General features: G+C 62.1%; 8 protein-coding genes across 8 annotated transcripts in view; 5 read left to right on the plus strand and 3 right to left on the minus strand.

Annotated features, from left to right (window-relative positions):
• The window catches only part of RHTO_00561 (histone deacetylation-related protein), a gene marked incomplete at both ends in the record, with an annotated part of 5,997 nt that extends 5,186 nt beyond the window's left edge, over window positions 1–811 (plus strand). The window contains 2 exons of the mRNA XM_016414245.1: window positions 56–603; window positions 678–811. Of these exons, the coding sequence (XP_016277252.1) occupies window positions 56–603; window positions 678–811 (682 nt within the window). The remainder of the gene's footprint in view (window positions 1–55; window positions 604–677) is intronic.
• Window positions 812–976: 165 nt separating this feature from the next.
• On the minus strand, window positions 977–3,042 carry RHTO_00562 (aspartic-type endopeptidase; the record flags this gene model as incomplete). The annotated part of the gene is made up of 13 exons (XM_016414246.1): window positions 977–1,024; window positions 1,087–1,104; window positions 1,173–1,282; window positions 1,335–1,419; window positions 1,477–1,554; window positions 1,615–1,694; window positions 1,752–1,984; window positions 2,115–2,222; window positions 2,279–2,495; window positions 2,552–2,657; window positions 2,712–2,724; window positions 2,786–2,863; window positions 2,924–3,042. The coding sequence occupies 13 exons, from the start codon at window positions 3,040–3,042 to the stop codon at window positions 977–979; spliced, it is 1,293 nt and encodes a 430-aa protein (XP_016277253.1).
• A 713-nt stretch (window positions 3,043–3,755) lies between these two features.
• RHTO_00563 (BRCT domain containing protein) lies at window positions 3,756–4,833 on the minus strand (the record flags this gene model as incomplete). The annotated part of the gene is made up of 2 exons (XM_016414247.1): window positions 3,756–4,593; window positions 4,658–4,833. 2 exons carry the CDS (start codon window positions 4,831–4,833, stop codon window positions 3,756–3,758), a joined length of 1,014 nt encoding a protein of 337 aa, XP_016277254.1.
• A 315-nt stretch (window positions 4,834–5,148) lies between these two features.
• On the plus strand, window positions 5,149–6,919 carry RHTO_00564 (NAD dependent oxidoreductase; the record flags this gene model as incomplete). The annotated part of the gene is made up of 8 exons (XM_016414248.1): window positions 5,149–5,179; window positions 5,233–5,442; window positions 5,529–5,638; window positions 5,698–5,912; window positions 5,969–6,043; window positions 6,110–6,154; window positions 6,211–6,586; window positions 6,650–6,919. The coding sequence occupies 8 exons, from the start codon at window positions 5,149–5,151 to the stop codon at window positions 6,917–6,919; spliced, it is 1,332 nt and encodes a 443-aa protein (XP_016277255.1).
• A 317-nt stretch (window positions 6,920–7,236) lies between these two features.
• RHTO_00565 (uncharacterized protein) lies at window positions 7,237–9,314 on the plus strand (the record flags this gene model as incomplete). Its single annotated transcript, XM_016414249.1, has 3 exons — window positions 7,237–7,688; window positions 7,751–8,230; window positions 8,294–9,314. The coding sequence occupies 3 exons, from the start codon at window positions 7,237–7,239 to the stop codon at window positions 9,312–9,314; spliced, it is 1,953 nt and encodes a 650-aa protein (XP_016277256.1).
• Window positions 9,315–9,539: 225 nt separating this feature from the next.
• RHTO_00566 (alkaline phosphatase D) lies at window positions 9,540–12,268 on the plus strand (the record flags this gene model as incomplete). The annotated part of the gene is made up of 9 exons (XM_016414250.1): window positions 9,540–9,631; window positions 9,693–10,561; window positions 10,636–11,010; window positions 11,076–11,113; window positions 11,170–11,288; window positions 11,349–11,478; window positions 11,549–11,609; window positions 11,667–11,906; window positions 12,012–12,268. 9 exons carry the CDS (start codon window positions 9,540–9,542, stop codon window positions 12,266–12,268), a joined length of 2,181 nt encoding a protein of 726 aa, XP_016277257.1.
• Window positions 12,269–12,616: 348 nt separating this feature from the next.
• On the minus strand, window positions 12,617–13,719 carry RHTO_00567 (uncharacterized protein; the record flags this gene model as incomplete). Its single annotated transcript, XM_016414251.1, has 5 exons — window positions 12,617–12,718; window positions 12,789–13,118; window positions 13,181–13,204; window positions 13,258–13,296; window positions 13,351–13,719. The coding sequence occupies 5 exons, from the start codon at window positions 13,717–13,719 to the stop codon at window positions 12,617–12,619; spliced, it is 864 nt and encodes a 287-aa protein (XP_016277258.1).
• Window positions 13,720–14,811: 1,092 nt separating this feature from the next.
• Window positions 14,812–21,809, plus strand: RHTO_00568 (pre-mRNA-splicing helicase BRR2; the record flags this gene model as incomplete). Its single annotated transcript, XM_016414252.1, has 8 exons — window positions 14,812–15,130; window positions 15,195–16,528; window positions 16,584–17,815; window positions 17,870–18,663; window positions 18,722–20,295; window positions 20,358–20,479; window positions 20,543–21,656; window positions 21,726–21,809. The coding sequence occupies 8 exons, from the start codon at window positions 14,812–14,814 to the stop codon at window positions 21,807–21,809; spliced, it is 6,573 nt and encodes a 2,190-aa protein (XP_016277259.1).
• Window positions 21,810–22,005: the final 196 nt, after the last annotated feature.

Genomic DNA, 22,005 nt, shown 5'->3' on the forward strand with positions numbered 1-22,005 from the left:
CGGATGCGCCTTCGTCGTCTTTGCAGCGCCTGCCGCCTGCCTTGATCTCTCTCAGCGGCGCCGCACTCGGATTGGAAGCGGGCGCAGCCGCACCCGTCACGTCGTCGAGTTCGGCGCCCGTGTCTGGAACGAGCGCGCCTGCGGTACCCTCAACTTCGTCACCGATGCCAGGCTTCCGCCCCATCTCGGCGCAAAGCTCTTCGGCAGCCTCCCAGTCGAGTTCCGCGTTCATCCGTCCAGCAGCATCCGCCTTCCCGAAGCCGCGATTGCTCAGCACCTCGCCCGCAACAGGCTTCGGCCGAGCGCCTCTGCCCCCGGCCTCGACTGCGAGACCGACATCAGTGTCTCCCGCTCTCGTGGGGCATGCCCCGCTGTACGCCGGATCGGGCTCGCGTCCGTCGCCGCCTGTCAGGCCTGCTGAACTCGATCCATCAATTCCTACTGCACCGAAAGCGATGCAGGCAGGCCTCACGACGCCTGCGCATCCCAGCCGATCCGGTGCGCCCGCGACACCCGGAACAACAGCGTCGGCGGCTGGCACGCCGAGCAGGTCCGGATGGCCTGGCTCGACGCCTGCCGGGCGAGGTCGCGGGGGCTTCCACGGTGCGTTAGCACGCCGACTTCAGCTCTGCACGTCTCAAGCGAGAACTCCGCTGACCCGGCAACTCTGTTGGCAGGACCGCGCAATCCGAATATGCAACTAAGTGGCGGACATGGGACGCCTCGCGGTCGCGGCGGTGGAGGCTGGGGCTGGCGTGGTCGAGGCGGTGGGCGCGGCGGGAGTGCAGGACGAGGCGGAGGTGCTGTCTGAGCGAATCGCTGTGTTGTAGCTTGTTTCCCTCTACGTAACGATCTCGTCTAGCCTTCTCGCTTAACGAACCTTACAAGCTACAAGGAGGAGAGCGCTAACACCAGGCTACAGTAACGATCAATGGGCATGATAAAGCAAAGCTAGTGAGGAGGGTGAGATGTCGGATTAGAAGCCGCGCTGAGGAGCAACGCCGATGCGGTTCTGCTTGAAGTCCTGTTTACACGAGTAAAAGCGATTCAGTACAGTTAGTATGACGAGCTCGTCGTTCGACGCACCAGAATGAAGTAGTTCGACTGGTGCAGGAAGAAAAGACATATCAGCTGTGCTGCCCAGCCAAAGTACATTTGTTCGGCGAGCTCACCTTGAAAAAGACGTCGCCAACGATGAATGCGTTACCGACGCCGAGGTTCTGGCCGAGGAGCGCGCCAATACAGCGACTGGAGTTTCCCGGAAGCGTGCCCAGGTTGAAGTCTGCACGCTTGAATGGCGTCAATACGGGCTAGTGCATGCAGTAAACGTGCACTGTACTCGCCTTGTGCTGCGATGGGGTAGACTTTTGTCGCCGCGCGCGTGAAGGCAAGACCGACAGCCGGCGGAGAGGCGCAATCCTGCGTTCCGAAGCCGGATCAGCATGCAGGCGTGCCATAGCTTGCGAGACTACGCACGTAGCTCCAGTAGGTCGAGTTGATGGCTTGCGCGCTTGGGACATATGACCAGAATTCGGCGGCATAGGCCGGAGGAGCCTGACGGAGAAGCGACGTCAGCTTCAGGCAATCGCTGAGTGACCAGGAGTTGCGACGCACGATGATGGTGGGCGTTGTAGAGTCGAAGATCATCGGGACGCGGTCGTAAAGAGCCGGCTGTCCGCTCAGAGTCGGTACGCCTGCAAGTCGACGACAGCGTCAGCGGGCGAGTGCGCCTGACAGGGTATCATGCGCACCTTGCGAGATCTGGATGTAGTCTAGGAACTGCGAGTTGGGCGAGTAACCCACGGCGTAGTAGTCCGGAGAGCCAGCAAGCCTTGCGCGATTGTAACCACCCACAACGAGCTCGCTCTTGCCGGGCAGACGGGAAAGCGAGAGCCCGAAGACGGGTTGAGCGCCTTGGTGGTATGCGGTGAAGGGGAAAGAGTACGAGTAGGCGGCTGAGAGGGCGCGATAGGCCAAGCCCATCCTGTTCGTGGGAAGGTCAAGTCAGCTTCCGGGCGCAGCGCGACACCAACACGATCTTGGACGTACACTCTGCAGGCATAAAAGATCAGTAGCTGTCATTGGAGGGAAGCGAGCAAGCTAATGGGACTCACCCATCGGTTATCCTTCCCCCAATCGCGCTCGGCAAGCTGTCCATCGCAACGACATCCTGTTGGGTCACCGTCAATCCAGCAGCGGTGACCGTGTCTTGAAGGAGGGTTCTGTTGTGCTATATCAGCCCTATCCTTGACGCCGGCAGCGATGAACCTGAGCGCACCCAGTTGCCTGCGAACCGTCAGTGAAGTAGGTGTAGACGGTTTTGTTCGTCGACTTGGCCGTTGCATCGGCGGATGGGCGATAATCGAGACGCTTTTTGCCGCGGCAGGTCAGAGAGTTGCATATATATGAGGGAACGAGAAGGTCGGAGGACGAGGTATCGAAGAAGAGGCGGAAGGACTGCGGCGGAGTACCAATCTGCACGGTACCGTACCAGACTGCGAAAGGGATCGAGATCAGCGCCGGACGTAAGGTAAAGGGGAGCGAGACGAACGTGGAGTGGCGCCGCCGTAGTACGTGAGCGCCTCCTGGCCGCGCTTCGCGAGCATCGCCGTCCCATTCGCAGCGAGAGCCTTGTTCTGGCTTATGATGGCGGCGTTCTACAGAGAAGAGCGTCAGCTCATAGCAGGTCTAGCCTGAGAAGCGTCTCGTACCTGCGCATACTTGCTGCATCGTCGAAAGGAAGGTGTTAGCTCCTCAGCGCCAACAATGGAGTTCGCCAGCTCACCTCATCGCGCCTTGCCTGTAGCTCTCGAGAACGTCGAACGCAATGGAGCCGTCGGCGGATTGCAGACCGTCGTCTCGCCTGCGTCGCAAGCAAGTGTCAGTTTGCCGAAGCAGCCCGTCAGACTGGAAGAGGACACACCGCTCGAGAGCCAGCGAGAGCGGGCGTTCGCGTCCACGAGCGCGGAGCGAGTCTCCGCCAGCGACGACGGACTGGACGGCGAAGAGGGCGAGAAGGAGCACAGCGGCGGCGGTTCGCATGCTGCAAGGACTGTCGAAGGAGTGACTGTAAAGAGCGTGTAGGGGTCTGACCAGAAGATACAAGGAGAAGAGCGAGAAGTCGCCGTGAACAAGTGAACGAGCGGGACAAGGGGAGCCAGACGGAGAAGCGAGGCGGTCGCTTGTCTCTCGGCGAACGGAACAGCGGCCAATGTGATCGAACCCTCAGCGTCCGGGTGCGCAGCCGCAGACTCAGCGCGTGCGATCGCTCTGCTGTGGAAGTCCGGAGACTTGCCCCGAGGCAACAGGACATCGCCCGAATCCCGGGCTAAGCAGGCATGGTAGCGGGACGAACAATGCAGGCAGGAGATAGCCGCGCGAGTTGGCGCGAGGGTGCTTCGAAACAAGCACGCGAGAAGGGAGATCAGCCAGCTCAAAGTGCGCACTGATGAAAAGAGATGAAGTGGGCAGCGTCGCCCTGGCGCAGCGTCGACGCCTTCTGCAAGCGGTGAAGGCGACAACAAGGTTGGCGAGTGCCTCGCGAGGGAGCCGTCGCTGCCAGGCTGGCGGGAAGAGGGCGGAGGGGAAGACAGGTCCCAACTTGCCCAACTTGGCGAAATGCTCGAGGGCTCGCTTTCAACTCCTTCCGCGAAGACCATCTTGCAGGCAATAAGCAGACGAGCTACGGTACACAGCACTGGCATTTACAGTACGCTGGAAGGCGAACCTGAAGCTGCGCAGAAGGAAAGGACAGGCTAGTCGCCGGCAGTGGTTCCCTCCTCCCTCCTACGCACACGAAAGCCGTCGTGAGCATGCTTGAGCATCTGGAAGCCTTGCCGCTGACAGTGGTCGAGGAAGGGTTGGCCGCCGTGAAGCGTGTGTGAAGATGCGGCAAAGACGAGGTCGGCTGGGAGAGCTGGCGTTGCGCCCGTTCCTTCGGTCAAACGCTCGTGAAGCTCGTCTCGCGGATGAAACGGTCGACAGGCGGCCTGCGGCGAAGGACTGTCTTCACGGGCGAGGAAGACGTGAGGGCGAGCGTTACCGCCTTGTTGGGTCTGCACAGTCGCTAGCCGTGAAGGCGAAGATGGCTGAGCCTCGCCGCTGACACGCGTGATGGTGGAAGCACGTGGGCCAGCGCCAGCAGCTGAAGGCGGATGAAGCAGGTACAGCTCGACGGCGATGTCGGAGTCCATGGTCGACGTGCGGCTGTGCCCGGATCGGGCGCTGGCACGCGAGAGAGGCGAGTCTTCAGGGATCGCACTCAAGGCTTGAAGGGTATCGAAGGAGCGGAACGTCGACCTGCGAGTAGGCGTGACAGGTGGTGCAGCGTTGCTGGGTCCTGCGGGGGTCGCAGGAACAATATGCATGAGCGGTGGGCTCGAAGCTGTGTACGTTACTGCGTTTCTTGGCGAGTTCTGAGCGGTCAGCAGCGAAGCTTCGCCGCGATGCGAGGCAAGGATCGCTCTTTTGTCGTCGAGGTCGCGTTGGTCGAGGACGGAGAAGCGGTAAGGCGCGGCGTTGACCATCGTGCCGGCTCCGAGACACGCTTTTATCCACTGCTCGTCGTGCACTTCAAAGCCGAGGACCCTGAGCCTGTTTGCGGCGCGAGACGTCCTCATCAGTTTGAGGCGAGGGAGCCGAACGATGGTGGGCACACCTGTCGACCAGCTCGTCCGTCTGCCCGTGTGCGCCGATCCAGTAGTCGATAGCAGGCTCAGGATCGTCTTCGCGGACCATCTCGTGCTTGGCGAGCTGACCACCGCGCTCCGTCCAGGTGAGGCGAGTCTCGAGGGACACCGTCGGCGCTAGGAAGGCTGTAAGCGAGGCGAACATGCTGGCAGACGGTTCTGAGTGTGTGTAGCAGCAGTCAAGGCCCTCGACTAGCAGGCTGAGCGAACGAAGGGGAGCGGGCGACTTCGAGGAGGGCAAGAGCGACAGGAGCGTCGAGTACGCCTCCGCCTCGCACAGCTCCTGACCGTAGACGCTGGAGAGTGTCCTGCTTGTTCACTGCATCCCCCGGCGGACTCGTAGCTCCCGACAACCCGCCCATCGTGCTCGCACCTCCCCGCCGCTCGCTCCCCACATCCACCGTCTCTTCTTCCCTTTCTCTCCCTCGCAACTCGCTCGTAGATCCACAGCAGCAGTAGAATGGTGACAGTGCTCATCCTGGGAGGCTTGGGTGAGTCCAGCGAGGCGCTGTCATGCTCTCTGACCTGACCTTCTCCTCCTCAGCGAACGACAACGCTCGTCACCTCCTGCCCTACCTCGTCTCTCTTCCGCCGACCGAACGTCCTGCCATTATTCGCGTGGTCGACAAGCCTCTGGTGATCCCCGCCGCGAACGCGTACACGGCTTACGTCGACACGGCCTGTCGGGAGGCGTTCAAGAAGGGCACGCAGGAGGGAATAGTGGAATATGTCCAGGGAACCCTATTGACGGAAGGTGGGTGCTCTCTTGGAACTGGCCGATGCTCGAGACTGTGGCAGCCGGGCAGTACTCGAGCTCACGCTCTCGCTTCTTCGTCGCAGCCATGAGAACAAAGGCCTTCACGCTTCCCGACAAGCACGGCGGCGGCGGGAAGAGCTTCGACTGGGTCTTTGACTTCACGGGGGAAATCTCGTTCGAAGCGCCTGAGGCGGTGCGTGGCGAGCGCTCGATTACTCGAGACTGCTCCCGCTAAACTGTCGCGCTTCTCAGGTCCATGTTGAGCGGACGCTCCAGCTCGCGCTGCTGCTGGGTGCCGCGGCCGTCAAGCACAAGGTTGGCGCCTACGTTCGTGGCATACCCTGCTTCTACCGCCTGCGGGACGACAGGACGGGCAAGGTCGGCGACGAGGGAACAGTGTCCGAGCCTTGGGGAACCATGGCGAGTTGGCATCACGAAGCGGCGCGGGGGCTAGCGAAACTGGAAGGGTGCGTGGAGCCTCTCATTGCCTCGCGACTGCTTGCTGACGTTTTCTGATCGCCAGGCTCAACCTCGTTCTTGTGCGACGAGCGGTCATGTACGGGCCGTTCACCGTGACCGGGCTCACTCCAAGAGTACTGTACGTACTCTCCTTTTGCATCGCCTGCTCACTCCAGTGATGCTGAACGTGCGGAGATGCGCGCAGTATTGGCGAAGTCTACAAGTTCGAGGGCGATAAGCTCGAGTTCCTGTGCGTCCGCAGCCTCTCTCTACCTCATACCGGCTGACTTGCCGTGAATTCCGCAGCTGGGCAGACTCGCTCGCTCAAAGCACGATCCATGCCGCCGACTATGCTGCGGCACTCGTCAAGTCTGCCTCCTGGGCGCAATCCCTCGGCTCGCGCTCCGCCATCCTCGCTGCCCATACCGAAGACCTTCCCTCGACCCTCTCCTCTGACGCACCGATCTCGTCTCTCCTCTCCCACTCGCCTCCTCCAGCGAAGAAGGTCGATGAAGTCTCGGCTGCGGTCTTTTGCGCTGTCGATGACTGTGAGACGACGCAGAAAGAGATTGCAAGCATCATCCAAGAGGTGGTCGGTGTCAAGAGCGGTTTCCACGGCAGCGTGATCTCCGGTTTCGCCAAGCTGAACCTGGGCGACGTTGTCGAGGACGCGAACGACAAGGTGAGCAACTCCTCCTTCCACAATCTGCCTCTCTACTGACTCTTTGTTCTGCGTCTTCGACAGCACCTCGAAGGGTGGTCCGCCCTGCTTCAAGCGTCCGACCCGCCCATCTCGACTACGATCCCCATCTCCCCGTCCGTCCCCGCCGACGTTCTCGCACCCCACCCTATCGCCTTCAGCAACGCCGCGCTCAAGAAGCACACGGGCTGGGCGCCCAAGTATCGGCTGAACAAGGAGATTGTGCGGGAAACGGTCGAGGGCTTCAAGCGCGAAGGCAATTGGCCCAACGCAAAGCCGCGGTCCGTCTCGCAGCCTCCTCTACCTGTCTACTAGCTCGTACTGATTCTCTCGATACCGTCACGCAACAGGAAGAAATGAGCGGCGAGCAAGCGGAGTTGAGTCGGAGGTTGAGAAGGTTGGGTAAAGGAGAAGCAAGGTTGATTCGTCTTCGCATGGGTCGCTCTGCATGTTTATCGCAACGTTCGCGTCTATCTCGAATCCACTTTGGAGAGGCCAGGCGGCGTTCGTCTCGCTGGGGAGGTCGCTTCCAGCCTGCACGTGACCGATTTGACATCCCCTTCCTCCTCCGCCGCTCGATGACGCTTCCCCTTCTCCTCCTCGCCCGCTCTCCGCTGCTCAGCTCTCCAAGCATGGCACAGCGCAAGCTAGGCGGATCTGGTGCACCGCACGACTCGTTCGACGACGCCGTCGAACACCCTCACCCTCGCTCCGCCTCCTCATCGAGTGCGAGGCGATCCGCCGATCAAGCGGCCGCAGACGACCTTGCCGACTCGCGCGGTGCCAACGAGCGCACTGCACTGCTGGGGTCGACCACTTCGCGCGACTATGCGACCGAGGCGAGGCGTGACCGCCGTGCACTCGCCGAGGCAGGCCACCCAGACGCTGAGGGCAGGAGACGTCCGTGGAGTCTCAGGATCGACTTTGCCGTCGCCCTCCTCCTCCTGATTGCCAATGGCTACTTCTGGACGATGAGCATGGCGGGCGTGAGGGGGCAGTTCGTCGCCAACACCGCGCTGCCCAAGCATGCGGGTAGCATGGGCCTGCCCGTCCTGATCTCGTTCCTTGCTTGCGCTACCAATACGTGCGTCCTGACTGCTCCCTCACGAGCGATCGGCAGCTCCGCTGACCAGATCTCTCCCTCAGCGCCTCGCTTCTCGCCTTCGCGGTCCCGCACGAGTCGCCCATGCTCGCATTCTACACCTCGATCCTCACCGCCATCTTCGCCCTTACGACTCTCATCATCTCTGTATCCGTCACCCAACTTCGCGTCGTCGAGGGTCCCCTCACCTTTATCGTCCTGTCCCTCGCGATCGTCTCAGCCCTTCACGCCGCTCTCTCTGCCGCTCTGACCGACCGCTACGCGCCCATTCTTGACCCGCCCGAGGAACTCGACCCCGACTACGAGCCCGACACGGGCTGCTGGTCGAGTACGAAGCACGGTCTGAGGTCCTGCCTTGGCTTCCTCGGCATCTCACTCCCCATCGCCGCCGCACACATCGCCATCCTCGTCGGTTTCATCCTCATCATGATCAACGCCATCGTCCGTTCAGTCGATGCGAGCGTCGAGCAGCCCGGACAGCGATGGAAGGTTCAGCCGTGGCTGTGGCAGAGGCGCAACTTCCCGTACGTCAACTCCAATCTCGCCCTCGCTGACCGGACAACTCTGACATGTCCATCTTCTCACAGCGAGCTCGGCCATGGGTTCTTCCAGCCGAAAGGCCGCGAGTACCGCGTCCACCTTTCTTGCCGAGGCATCGGTCTCGACGACCCGCCTCAGCTCATCGCTTCGCCCAGCAACACCAGCTCGGCGTTCCAGCGCCCGACTGTCCGCCGCACCGTTCTGGTTGAGTCGGACCGCGGTATCCCCGGCGCTCTCGACGCCGAGTGGGTCCTCAAGATGCTCCGCGAGGGCGACCTCAACTCGGGCGACATCGAGGTTCGGGTTTGCTTCTGGGACAGGCCCGGCTACGGGTTCTCGGACGCGTCAAGCACGAGCTCTGCGCCGCACATCGCCAGCGCGCTCACCCAGGTCCTCAGCGTTTCGGGCGAGCTGGCCAGGCTCGAGCCGCCGCCTTCACTCGAGGGAACGAACGATGCTGCGACGGCCGGACCTCCTTCGCCCCTCGCCCGTTCCGGCTTGATCCTCGTGTCGCGCGGCGAGTCAACCGCACTCACCTCGCTCTTCGCCTCGATCCACCCTCGCATCGTCCACTCGTTCCTGTACATCACGCCCGTCTCGCCCTCGACGCACTACCTGTCGCCCGCTCGTTCGCGCTTCCGCGCCGTTCCGGCCTTCTTCACGCGGACCATTCCCGCGTTGTGGACAGAGCTCGGCATCAAGCGGACATGGTGGGCGATCCGAGGCGTTCCTCGTCGTCGCCGGGTTCTTGCCCGCGAAGGCGAGCGCGTGAATGGACTGATTGAGCGCGCCGGGCTGCAAGAGGCGCACGAGCTCGACCTCGGGCGGGAGGCAGACGGTGCCAAGGCGTGGGAGAGGAGGAGGGGAAGGTATCCGACACGCCCGACTGTCGTCCTCGGCAAGAGCTCGGTCGGTGACGGCGGCAGGAAGTTTGTCGACGACGTCGTTGGCGAGGGGCTGCGCGAGTGGGACAGGGAGTGGAAGGGCGGCAAGAGCGGGTGCGGGTCGGGAGGCGAAGCGGAGCAGAAGTGCAGGGACGCCGTGAGGTCGCTTCTGAGCCTTGACTGAGCTCGCTTGCTGCTGTTGTGCGCTCGCTTGATGACCTGTAGCTTTCTTTCTTGATCTAATCCTATCTTGCGATCTCGTCCCCCTGTGTCGCGCCCGCCTCCCGAGATGAATGACGCCCCTCTCCTCTCGTTGGCAAACACAACCTCCCGCTGTCTGTCTGTAGAAGCGTGCTCGCTTGGACCCTTGCTGTACAACAGACTCACTCGCACTCGCACGCCGGGCACGATGGGCCTCTCACGCGGCGTGGCAGGCCTTTCGTCTGCTCTCCTTCGCACCGTCGTCTACATCTTCCTGCGGTGGATTCCCGGTCGGTTCGGGTGCGTGGCGGCTTCTCCCTCTGGCGCTGCTTCGAGCTGACAGCTGCTCTGGCTCGCGCAGGCCCTACTTGATTCCCGCCTTCTTCGCCCTCTACTCTTGGTACACCTACTTCATCACCCGCGCGATCCCTCGCCGTCCTTCTACGCCAGCCGAAGCGGCGCTCGTACCGAAGGAGGAAGCACCGTCGTTCGCCGAGGTCGTCGCCGGAGGAAAGCCGGACGAGGAGGACAATGTCGTTCATGAGCAACATCCGCATGTCAAGCCCGATCCCGACGTGCCAGCTGGTGCAAGCCTTGCGACGGGAACGAGCGGCGGATCCCTCTCGAAGCGCCAGAAGAAGAACCGCAAGAGGGCCCTCAACGACCCCTTGTCGCTCCTCCCGTCCGCGTCCGACTCTGAACCCGGCAGCCCGACTTCGCCGCACCTCAACCGCCGTCAGAGGCTCCCTCGCAACCGTCCTCTGCCCAAGACGAGTCTCGGCCAGCTCGTCAACAACCTCGTCTTTGGCACCCCGACCACGACCTCGCGCTTCCTGAACATTGTCTCCTGGTCTGCGAATGCCCTGCTCTTCGCCCTCGCAACCGACTTCATCTGGACACCTATCTTCGGCATGGACCACACGGATCTCGCCTTCGTCCGCGTCGGCGCCGTCTCGCACACCTCGGTCAAGCTCGTCGCTCGCATCCCGCCTTCGTCTTCGCTCCTCGTCCAGCCGCCCATCGTGGCGGGTGTGGTACCCGCAAATAACTCGGAGCCGGCGATTGAGGGCTTCTTGCCGGAGGACGAGTTCGTTGGCGCGAAGGTCGTCTACAGGCCGACCAAGCCGCTCGGCAAGTGGATCCAGGGACCCGAGATTCGCACGAAGGAGGTGGACGACTGGGTCTCGACGGTCAAGGTCGACGGCTTGTGGGCATCGACCGAGTACGAATGTGGGTGCAGCTCGGCGTCGCTCTTCCCCTTCTCCGGCAAGGCGTTGCCTCTCTGACACTCGCTCGTTCCGCAGACCGCCTCCTCCGCCCGTCTCTTGAGACTTCGCACCACCCGGCCTTCCCGCACTCGCAGCACTTCACAACGTTCTCCGACCCCGCTCTGTCCGCCGCAGGCCCATCGAGCGAGGGAACGCATTACGTTTTCGCTTCCTCGTCCTGCATCAAGCCCGGCTTTCCCTACACCGGTCCGCACCACAAGCTCGAGACGAAGGGAGCAAAGGAGTTCCTCAAGATCGCCGAGCGTGTCGGCGTCAAGTTCATGCTCTTCCTCGGCGACATCATCTACAGCGACGTGCCGTGGTACGCTGGCAAGAGCGTCGAGCGGTACTTCAAGCACTACCGCCAGCTGTTCTCGTCGCCCGAAGTCAAGGCCATGGTCGAGAAGATCCGTAAGTCGTCGCACCCGCCCTTTTCGCTTTCGAGCCTTGCTGACGTCGTTCTGACCCTGCTACAGCTTTGATCAGCATTTGGGACGACCACGAGATCCACAATGTGCGTACTACCGACTTCGCGCCAAAGAGGAGACTGACCGTTACTGCTAACCGCAGGACTACGACTCGAACGTCACCTCGCCAGCTTACGCGCCGGCCAAGCGCGCCTTCGAGAACTACATCGCCAACGCCAATCACGACCCGCTAGCCAAGGACGACATTCACTTCGACTTCCGGTGCGTACTGTTCCTCTTCCTCCACCTCGTGAGTTGGCGCTGAGCACGCCTCTCGCGCAGAGTCGGCGATTCGGCCTTCTTCGTCTGGGACACTCGTACGTACAGGAGCGATAACGCCAAGGAGGATGACGAGTCCAAGACGATGCTTGGCGAGCGGCAGAAGGAGGAGTTCTTCAACTGGGTCGCGCGGGTGCGTCCGAGTGGGAATCCGCTCTGACCGTATCCGAAGAACTCGCTGACACCCGTCGTCGCCATAACAGGTCAATCAGACGGTCACCTGGAAGTTCGTCGTCTCCTCCGTCCCGCTCATGTCGCTTTGGGGTACGCCTTGTGCTCCTTCCATTCTGCAAACTCGCGATCTAACGCTCTCGTGTGCAGGTCACGGCGAGGATACCTGGGCAGCCTTCCTCACCGAGCGCGACGCGATCCTCGACGTCCTCGAGCACGTCCCGAACGTCATCGTCTTGTCGGGAGACAGGCACGAGTTCGCCGCCGCCAGCTTGCGCAACACGGTCACCGAGTTCTCGACGTCGCCGATGAACATGTTCTACCTGCCGATCCGCACGCTGTCGCAAAAGCACGGCCGCGGGCCTACCGGCGAAGATGCCCTGCTGAAGTGTGAGTTGCTGTACAAGAGCGACTTTTCCGCCTCCCATTCCGCCAATCGCCACAATGGCTGCCTTGTGCGATAGTTCGCTGACGGATCTCTCCCCTCACATCCAGACCTTCCCGACGGCAATACCAAGTTCACGACTTTCGAGGTGGACACGCGCACGGCCAACAAGCCCGTCGTCCGCGTCAAGGTGTACATCGACGGTGACGAGGCGTGGAGCGTCGACGTCCTTGGTCAGCCTTTGCCGCGTGCACTCGGTCGACGGGGCGCAGACGCGGTCGAGGGAGCTGTCGGAAGCTTGGGCAAGGGCTTGAGGGAGCTTGTCGAGTGGAGTCGCGCGTGGGTGAGGAGGAGCTGGTTCTCGTAGCCGGAGGAGGCGCTCGGGCGTTCTCTGAGAAGCCGGCAGGAAAAGGAGCAGATGTAGCTAGAATCAAAGTGCCAGTAATGCGCTACCTTGCCTGCACGACTTTCTCGTCGGCAATATCGACTGTCGCGTCTCGAAGGCGAGGCAATCGAAGGCGCTATCCGTCCGTTCTCTCGTACTGGTACTGGCGAGCAGAACGATAGAATGGTATTGTGCAAAGGGCTCGACCAGCGAGCCCTTGTCGAGGCTTTTTTAAGGACCTTCCGCCGCCTCCTTTCCATCACGTCCTCACATCGCGACCTGCGCTCCCGGAAGAAGAGAGTGATGTCGGGCGCAATCAACTGCATAGCGCTAACGCGAATGCGTCGTGCGGCGGCTGAGCGGAACAAGGTTGCCATGCTCGTCAAGCGTGGCGTTGGAACCGAGTATTGGGTACATCGCCTCGGTAGGGTCCTGCTAGGTTTGTCGCGGCAACGCAAGTCGATCAGTGTACGCTCGACGTCGGCTGGAACGGTTGACGCACATAACCTTGATTGGCGTATAAGTGGCTGTCCTCCGGGTAGACGGCGAGATATTGCGAGGAATGCGGTTGGTGACTCGTCGGGTGTGTGAAGGGGTGACGGCTTGGAGGGAAAGGATCGGAGGAAGCCTCGGGAGCTGGATGGCGAGGCTGGAACGGCTCGTTGAAGTTCTTGAGATGCTCAGGCAGCTTGTCGAAGCCAATCGACGAATGACTCCCCTGGCGGTCAAAGACGTGTGCTTGGTACTCCCACCATCGCTGTGACACCGATCTCCTGCCCGGAGCGAACGGATCATGCGCGCTGGCGAGGTGGTGAGGAGGGCCATGCTGCGGCTGTGTTGGCGTTTGTAGCGTCAGCAACGTCCTCGTCAAAGACTGAAGGGTAGACAGCGGACGGCAGAAGGATGCGTTGGCACAGGCTGCCAAAGGCAACGTGAGCGATTGCTACGCGTAGGTCACCGAAAGCACCTACTCCAGTGACGTTCTTGCACATCACAACTTGCCAAGTCGGCTGCGACACGAACCATCAGTCGTTGCTGGGCGGCAATGAGACGAGATTACGTACCAGGACAAGCGCATGCTCCAGAGGCGTCGTCCAGATAACCTCGGCAATGCCTGCGAGATTACCCATACAGGCTACGAGCGGAAGCAGTTCGCCAACTTGGTGACAATAATGTAGGGTGCTCGGGTCGGGGAAGGAGCGCCGCCATTGCACGATCGCGTCTTGACGCCGTTCGCATGCGTCCTTGACTTCCTGCGCCTGCCTCGTCCGTATCATGTACCCTAGTGTATTTCTTGCCTGAATGTAGACAGTGTCGAGCCACATGCCGAAAGGTTCCCATCCGTCGAAAGCGGAGTTGTCGAGCTGATGTGCAGCAGGCAGGAGAGGCGGTCTCCCTGCGAGGGCGTAGTGGGCGGACGATGTTTGAGGCATCGGTTGTGAGTGAGAGGTAGAGAAGGAAGGACAGGGAAGGGAAGACGAACAGCTCCAGTAGCCACGAACCGGAAAATCCGCGGATGCGGCAGCAGAAAGAGCGAGCTCCTCCCGCCTGCTGGAGACCAATCTCTCACCTCCAGCCTCCCGTGACACTCTCAATCTCCGTGAATCAAGCGATCCGGCGATACACGGCCGGCGAGTGATGTCGGAAGCGTGTCGAGGGAAACGTAGGGCGAGCGGAACGGTGTTTTGAAGCGAGGCGACGCCCTGTGACTCCCAATCAGTCGCTAGATGGCAGATCACCTTCCGCCTCTTGTGTGCGAGCCTGAGTTGCCTTACGCACGGTGTGAGGCAGGGAGAGAAGCATCGAGCGGGAAGAGCGAGAAGAGCGAGCGCGCCGCGAAGGTCATGCGCGCAGCGTGCGAAGGTAGCAACAAAGCTGAGGGAGCTCGTCCAGCGCGCAAGCGAGACCCGCAGCCGCGCGCGATGTCGCCGCGAGTTCATCGACGAGAGAGAGGCGGAGAGGACGAGGGTTGGAAACCACGCCTCGCGAGCCACTCGTGGGAGGAGAAGTGCTACACGGCTTGGGACTCGCAGACAGCTACTCGCACTAGACCGGCAGCAGCGAAACGCCCCCGAGCGCCACTCTCCCCTCTCGACCTCGCCATCGCCCTCCTCGTCGCAGTCCCCTTGTCACGCCAGCAGGACTCTCGAACGCCCGCCAGTAAGGCCAGAGCGGCTTCTGGTGACCAGTGAACGGAGCATACCTTTTACCGCCCCGCGCCGCTTCCCCTCCTCTTCCCCCTCACCGTGAGTTGGCCTCTCCTCTCTCCCTTGGCTTTATCTGTCGCGACACGGGTCAGCCTGAGAGCAAATGAAGGCATGGGGAGTTGGGACATCGCGGTAGATTTGATGCGGGTGAAAGGCCGCTTGCAAGGTCGATCCCGCCCGCCCTCCTCCTCGACACCAGTGCTCCCCGACTTGCCAATTGCTGGTCTTCGACCACTGTCCCTTGAACCACACGTGCGCGCAACGCTGACTCTTTCTGTGAACGTCGTCACCGCAGAACGTCCTCAGAACTCTACCAGCATGCCGCCAAACCCTTCGGCGTACGCGGGCTACCAATACCATGCCATGTCCACGCTGGTGACGACGGCGGACAGGCCGCGGCATCGCGAGAATGAGCCTACTGGCGAGGCGGAGTCGCTCGTTGGGCGGATCAACCCGAAGGAGATGGGTGCGCGCGCTTTCAGGGAGGACCTGAACGTCGAGGAACGACGTAAGAAGGCGGACAAGGAGCGCGAGCGGCGGGAGAGGAAGGAGGTTGAGGGCGGCGCGCGAAAATCGGGACGAAGCACAGTCGCCGGCGGGATGCGCTACGGCGATGTGCTCGAGGCAACGCAGGACCGTGAGTTACGCGCGTTCACGTTTCTCTTACCTTCTAACGGAGACTGACGATCATGCGAACGCAGTCGAAGGACTCGACTACCGCCCTCGAACATCCGAGACTCGCGCCGTTTACGAGCTCATCCTCTCTCTGGTCCATACGCTTCTCGGCGATACGCCTCCCGCAATGGTTCGTTCGGCAGCCGACATGATCCTCGGATACCTCAAAGACGACTCGCTCAAGGACCTTGACAAGAAGCGCGAGGTCGAGTCGCTCCTCTCGATGTCCGTCCCGAACGAGAAGTTTGCCGAGTTGACGGCGCTCGGCAAGAAGATCACCGACTATGGCGACGAGGAGGACACGGGGAAGGGTGCTGCCGAGGACGAGGACGCCGACGCCGGCAAAATCGATGACGACGTCGGTGTCGCCGTTGTATTCGAGGAGGAGGAAGAGGACGAGGATCAGGAGGATGGCGAAGGTTTCGAGGTCCGAGACGAAGACACCGACGAGGACGAGGACGAACGCGTCGAGGGTCCTACGGGCACTGGAGGAGGCGTCGGCGACGATGAGATGGCTACGGGCGCTGACATGGACGGCGACGGCGATACCGTCCTTGTCGGTGGCGAAGGCGCTCCTTCAGCACGCGGCAAGAGGGGCGCGACCAAGGACGGTTCGGTTCCCGCTCGCGAGATTGACGGGTTCTGGCTTCAGCGCCTGTTCGCCTCGTCATACCCCGACCCGATCGAGGCTGCTCAGAAGACCGAGCAGGCGATGTCGCTTCTCTCGTCCGAGGGTAACACACGCGATGTCGAGAACAGCCTCATGGACCTCACCGACTACGACAAGTTCGAGCTCGTGTCGACTCTCGTCGCCAACCGCGAGAAGATTGTCTGGTGCACAAAGCTCGCAAGGTCCAACGATGACGAGAAGATGGATGTCGAAGTCGCCATGCGCGAAAAGGGCGTCGGATGGATCTTGAAGGAGCTGCGCGGCGAGACCAGCAAGTCGCGCGCGAACGGCGACGCGATGGATGTCGACGTCGCGACCAAGCCGGTGACAGTCGGTCCCGCCAAGGGGACGCTCAAGCCGGGCGAGGCAGCTCCCCCGCCCCGCAAGGTCCTTGACCTCGAGTCGATGGCGTTCGCGCAAGGAGGTCGCCTCATGTCGAACAAGAAGTGCAAGCTTCCGGAGGGCTCGTTCAAGCGTTCAAAGAAGGGCTACGAGGAGATTCACGTTCCAGCGCCCAAGCCAGCACCGCTCAAGGACGGCGAGCTTGTACCCGTCTCGAGCATGCCGCAATGGGCGCAGGAGGCGTTCAAGGGAAACCCGACGCTCAACAGGGTTCAGAGTCGCCTCTTCCCCGTCGCGTTCGGTACCGACGAGCCCCTTCTGCTTTGTGCCCCGACGGGCGCAGGCAAGGTGCGTGACCGCTCCCGTCCCAAGCCGAGTCTCGCACTGACGAACGGTCCCACAGACGAACGTCGCCATGCTCACGATTCTCAACGAGCTTGCCAAGCACCGCAACGAGGCTACGGGCGAGTTCGACTTCTCGGCCTTCAAGATCGTCTACGTCGCTCCGATGAAGGCCCTCGTGCAGGAGATGGTCGGCAACTTCACCAAGCGCCTCTCGCCGTACGGCGTCGTCGTCAACGAGTTGACTGGCGACCGTCAGCTCACCAAGCAGCAGATTGCCGAGACGCAGATCATCGTCACGACGCCGGAGAAGTGGGACGTCATCACGCGCAAGAGCACCGACACGAGTTACACGAACCTCGTCTCGCTCATCATCATCGACGAGATCCACCTCCTGCACGACGAGCGTGGACCGGTGCTCGAGTCGATCGTCGCGCGCACGATTCGCCGCATGGAGCAGACGCACAACTATGTCCGCCTCGTCGGTCTCTCGGCGACTCTGCCCAACTTCAAGGACGTCGCGCGCTTCCTCAAAGTCGACCCGGACAAGGGCCTCTTCTACTTCGACTCGTCCTACCGCCCCTGCCCGCTCAAGCAAGAGTTCATCGGCGTCACCGAGAAGAAGGCGATCAAGCGGTACCAGGTCACGAACGAGATCTGCTACGAAAAGGTGCTCGAGCACGCCGGCAAGGACCAGGTCATCATTTTCGTCCACTCGCGCAAGGAGACCGCCAAGACGGCGCGCTTCCTCCGCGACGCTGCGGTCGAAAACGAGACGATCACCCAGTTCCTCCGCGCCGATCCGGCCACGCGCGAGATCCTCACAACCGAGGCCGAGTCTGTCACCGACCCGAACCTCAAGGACCTCCTTCCCTTCGGCTTCGCTATCCACCACGCCGGCATGAACCGCGTCGACCGCACCCTCGTCGAGGATCTCTTCGGCGATGGCCGCATCCAGGTGCTCGTCTCGACTGCGACGCTCGCCTGGGGTGTCAACTTGCCCGCCCACGTCGTCATCATCAAGGGCACGCAGATCTACAACCCGGAGAAGGGTCGCTGGGTGGAACTGTCGAGCCAGGACGTCCTCCAGATGCTCGGACGTGCGGGTCGACCGCAGTACGACACCTTCGGCGAGGGCATCATCATCACGAACCATTCCGAGCTTCAGTATTACCTCTCGATGATGAACCAGCAGCTCCCGATCGAGTCGCAGTTCGTCTCAAAACTCGCCGACAACCTTAACGCCGAAATCGTCCTCGGAACCGTCCGCAACCGCGATGAGGCTGTTCAATGGTGCGTGACTCGCTGTCTCCGTTTGAGCCTCGCTCATTTCTCCTTCCTTTGCAGGCTCGGATACACGTACCTCTACGTGCGCATGCTCGGCACGCCATCGCTCTACTCGGTCGACCCGAACTACGCCGAGGACGACCCTCTGCTCGAGCAGAAGCGGTCCGACATCGTCCACACGGCCGCTGTCCTCCTCGAAAAGTCCGGCCTCGTCCGCTACGACCGCAAGACGGGCGTCTTCCACAGCAACGAGCTCGGCAGGATCGCGTCCGGGTACTATGTCACGCACAACTCGATGGGCGTTTACAACCAGCACCTCAAGTCGGCGAGCGGCTTCATCGAGCTCTTCCGCATCTTCTCGCTGTCGGAAGAGTTCAAGAACGTCCCCGTCCGGCCCGAGGAGAAGCTCGAGCTCGCCAAGCTGCTCGAGCGCGTGCCGATCCCGGTCAAGGAGTCGGTCGATGACCCGTCGGCCAAGATCAACGTCCTCCTCCAGGCGTACATCTCGCAGCTCAAGCTCGACGGCTTCGCCCTCGTCGCCGACATGGTCTACGTCACGCAGTCTGCCGGCCGCATCCTCCGCGCCATGTTCGAGATCTGCCTCAAGCGCGGCTGGGCGGCGCTCACGCACAAGGCGCTCGCGCTCTGCCAGATGGTCGAGAAGCGCATGTGGGGCACGATGACGCCGCTCAGGCAGTTCAAGGGCGTCCCGCTCGACGTCGTCAGGCGCGCGGAGCGGAAGGAGTTCCCGTGGTACCGCTACTTCGACCTTGAGCCTGCCGAGCTCGGGGAGCTCATCGGCGAGCCCAAGGCTGGCCGCCTCGTCCACCGTCTCGTCCACCAATTCCCGAAGCGTGAGTCCCGTCCCCTCCGCTCGAGTTGGCCTTTGACTGACGCGCCGGTTGTCCGCAGTCGAGTTGCAGGCGCACGTCCAGCCGATCACCCGCTCGCTCCTCCGTGTCGAGTTGACGATCACGCCCGACTTTCAGTGGGAGGAGAAGGTTCATGGCGGCGCCGAGTCGTTCTGGGTCCTCGTCGAGGACGTCGACGGCGAGGTCATCCTCTTCCACGACCAGTTCCTCCTCCGACAGCGGTACGCCGAGCAGGACCACTACGTCACCTTCACCGTTCCGATGCTCGACCCTCTCCCGCCCAACTACTTCATCTCGGTCGTCTCTGACCGCTGGCTTCACGCCGAGACCCGCCTGCCCCTCTCCTTCAAGCACCTCATCCTCCCCGAAAAGTTCCCGCCGCCGACAACCCTCCTCGACCTCCAGCCGCTCCCCGTCTCGGCACTCCACAATCGCGAGTTCCAGGCGCTCTACTCGGACATCGAGGCGTTCAACAAGATCCAGACCCAGGTCTTCCAGGCGCTGTACACCGCGAACGACAACGTCTTTGTCGGCGCGCCGACTGGCTCGGGCAAGACGATCTGCGCCGATTTTGCTCTGCTTCGGCTTTGGTCGCAGGCCGAGCCGCGGCGAGCAGTCTGCATCGAGCCGTTCCAGGAGATTGTCGATGCCCGCGTCGCCGAGTGGCGGACCAAGTTCGGCAAGCTGCAGGGCGGCAAGGAGGTTGTCGCGCTTACGGGCGAGACGAGCGCCGACCTGAGGCTGCTCGACAAGGGCGACCTCATCGTCTGCACGCCGACGCAGTGGGACGTTCTGTCGCGACGGTGGAAGCAGCGGAAGAACGTGCAGACTGTCGGCCTGGTCATCGCTGACGAGCTCCAGCTCATCGGCGGCGAGATCGGTCCGACGTACGAGGTCATCCTGTCGCGGACGCGGTACGTCGCGGCGCAAACCGAGAACCCGACTCGCATCGTGGCGTTCGGCGTCTCGCTCGCAAACGCCCGCGACCTCGGCGAATGGCTCGGCTGCACGGCGCAGACGATCTTCAATTTCAGCCCTGGCGCGCGCCCGCTGCCGATGGAGGTCCACCTCCAGTCCTTCAACGTCCCGCACTTCCCGTCGCTCATGATCCAGATGGCGAAGCCGACGTACCTCGCCATCACCGAGTACGCCAACGACCGTCCGGTCATCTGCTTCGTCCCTTCGCGCAGGCAGTGTCGCGCGACAGCGGACGACATCCTCACCTACTGCCTCGCCGACCAGGAAGAGTCGCGCTTCCTCAACGTCGAACCTTCCGAGCTCGCACCTCACCTCGAGCACGTCCAGGACGCCGGCCTGCGGGCGACGCTCGAGCACGGCGTCGGCTTCTACCACGAGGCGCTGTCGAAGCAGGACAAGCGCGTCGTCGAGATGCTGTACAACTCGGGCGCGATCCAGGTCGTCGTCGCCTCGAAGGACGTCGCGTGGAGCATGCCGCTGACGGCGTACATGGTCGTCATCATGGGCGTCCAGTCGTTCGAGGGCAAGGAGCACCGTTACGTCGACTACCCCTTCACCGACGTCCTCCAGATGATGGGTCGCGCCTGTCGCCCCGAGCACGACTCGTCTTCCCGCTGCGTTTTGATGTGCCAGCAGGCGAGTCTGCGCCCGTCTCCCTCGCGCTTGAAGCGGTCAACTAACTTCTGTGTTCGTCGCAGGTCCGCAAGGACTTCTTCAAGAAGTTCCTCAACGAGGGTCTCCCGATCGAGTCGCACCTGCATCTTTCCCTGCACGACCACTTCAACGCCGAGATCGTGACCAAGACCATCGAGAACAAGCAGTGCGTGGCCTTGATCTCTCTGTTGGGCCTACCCGCGTGCTCACCGCGCTCTCGTCGCAATAGGGATGCGGTCGATTGGCTCACCTGGACCTGGATGTACCGCCGCCTCGTCGCCAACCCGAACTACTACAACATGCAGGGCACGACGCATCGGCACCTCAGCGACCACCTCTCCGAGCTCGTCGAGTCGACCCTCGCCGACCTGCAGAACTCGAAGGCGATCACGGTCGAAGACGAGATGGACGTCTCGGCGCTCAACCTCGGCATGATCGCCGCATACTACAACATCAACTACGTGACGATGGACATCTTCTCGATGTCGCTCACCGAGAAGACCAAGCTCAAGGGTCTTCTCGAGATCGTCTCGTCGGCCGCCGAGTTCGAGAACGTCCCGATCCGCCACCACGAGGACCAGCTGCTTCGCAAGGTGTACGACCGCGTCCCGGTCAAGCTCGCCAACGTCGACTACGAGTCTCCCCACTTCAAAGTCAACGTCCTCCTCCAGGCGCACTTCTCGCGCCTCACTCTCCCCGCCGACCTCGCCGCCGACCAGGCCCAGATCCTGCCAAAGGTCATTACGCTTCTCTCGGCATGCGTTGACGTCGCCGCGAGCTCGGGCTACCTGAACGCCGTCGGTGCAATGGAGCTCGCGCAGTGCGTTACGCAGGCAACCTGGGACAGCGACTCGCCCCTGAAGCAGATCCCGCACTTCTCGAGCGAAGTCATCCAGCGCTGCCAGGCTGCTAACGTCAACTCGGTTTACGACCTCCTCGAGCTCGAGGACACCGATCGCGACAAGATCCTCCAGTTCACACCCCGGCAGATGCGGGACGTCGCTGCGTTTGCGAACAGGTACCCAAGTGTTGAGGTGACGTACGCCATCGAGGACCAAGACGAGCTGTCGGCAGGCGAGCCCATCGTCGTCAATGTCCACCTCGAGCGCGAGGCCGACGAGGACGAGGAGATCGACACGACCGTCATCGCGCCGTTCTTCCCGGCTCGCAAGACGGAGCAGCAGTACCTCGTCCTGGCAGAGCGCTCGACCAAGCAGCTCCACGCGGTCAAGAAGGTGACGGTCAACCGGCGCCTCTCGACGAAACTCGAGATGACCTTGTCCAAGGGCTCGCACGACCTCGTTCTCCTTCTCATCTGCGACTCGTACCTCGGGTGTGACCAGGTGCGCTCCCTTTCCCTCCATTTTCTGGTCTGGCCATGCCGCTGACTCCGCGCCATCGCACCCTCGCAGGAGTTCGAGCTCAACGACATCAAGGTGGCCGAGGCGGCGGAGAGCGATGACGACTCGGACGGTGACGAGATGGATGAGGATTAGTCGGTGGCTTGATCGCAGTCCCTGTCTCCTTGCAGTCCCTGTGCTTGTACGTGGCCGGAAAATGTAACATCGGCACGACCCTTCCTTGCAGTCGATGCGACGCATCCTGCGCAGAGAGTTGCTTCTGTTTGGTCCTCGCATTCCCGCAGTCTACGCTCGAGGCAGCCAGTCGGGAGGGAAGCCTGCTGGGAGGCGT

The sequence above is a fragment of the Rhodotorula toruloides genome (genome assembly GCF_000320785.1).
Source record: "Rhodotorula toruloides NP11 unplaced genomic scaffold Scaffold1, whole genome shotgun sequence".
In the NCBI taxonomy this organism is placed as follows: Eukaryota; Fungi; Basidiomycota; class Microbotryomycetes; order Sporidiobolales; family Sporidiobolaceae; genus Rhodotorula; species Rhodotorula toruloides.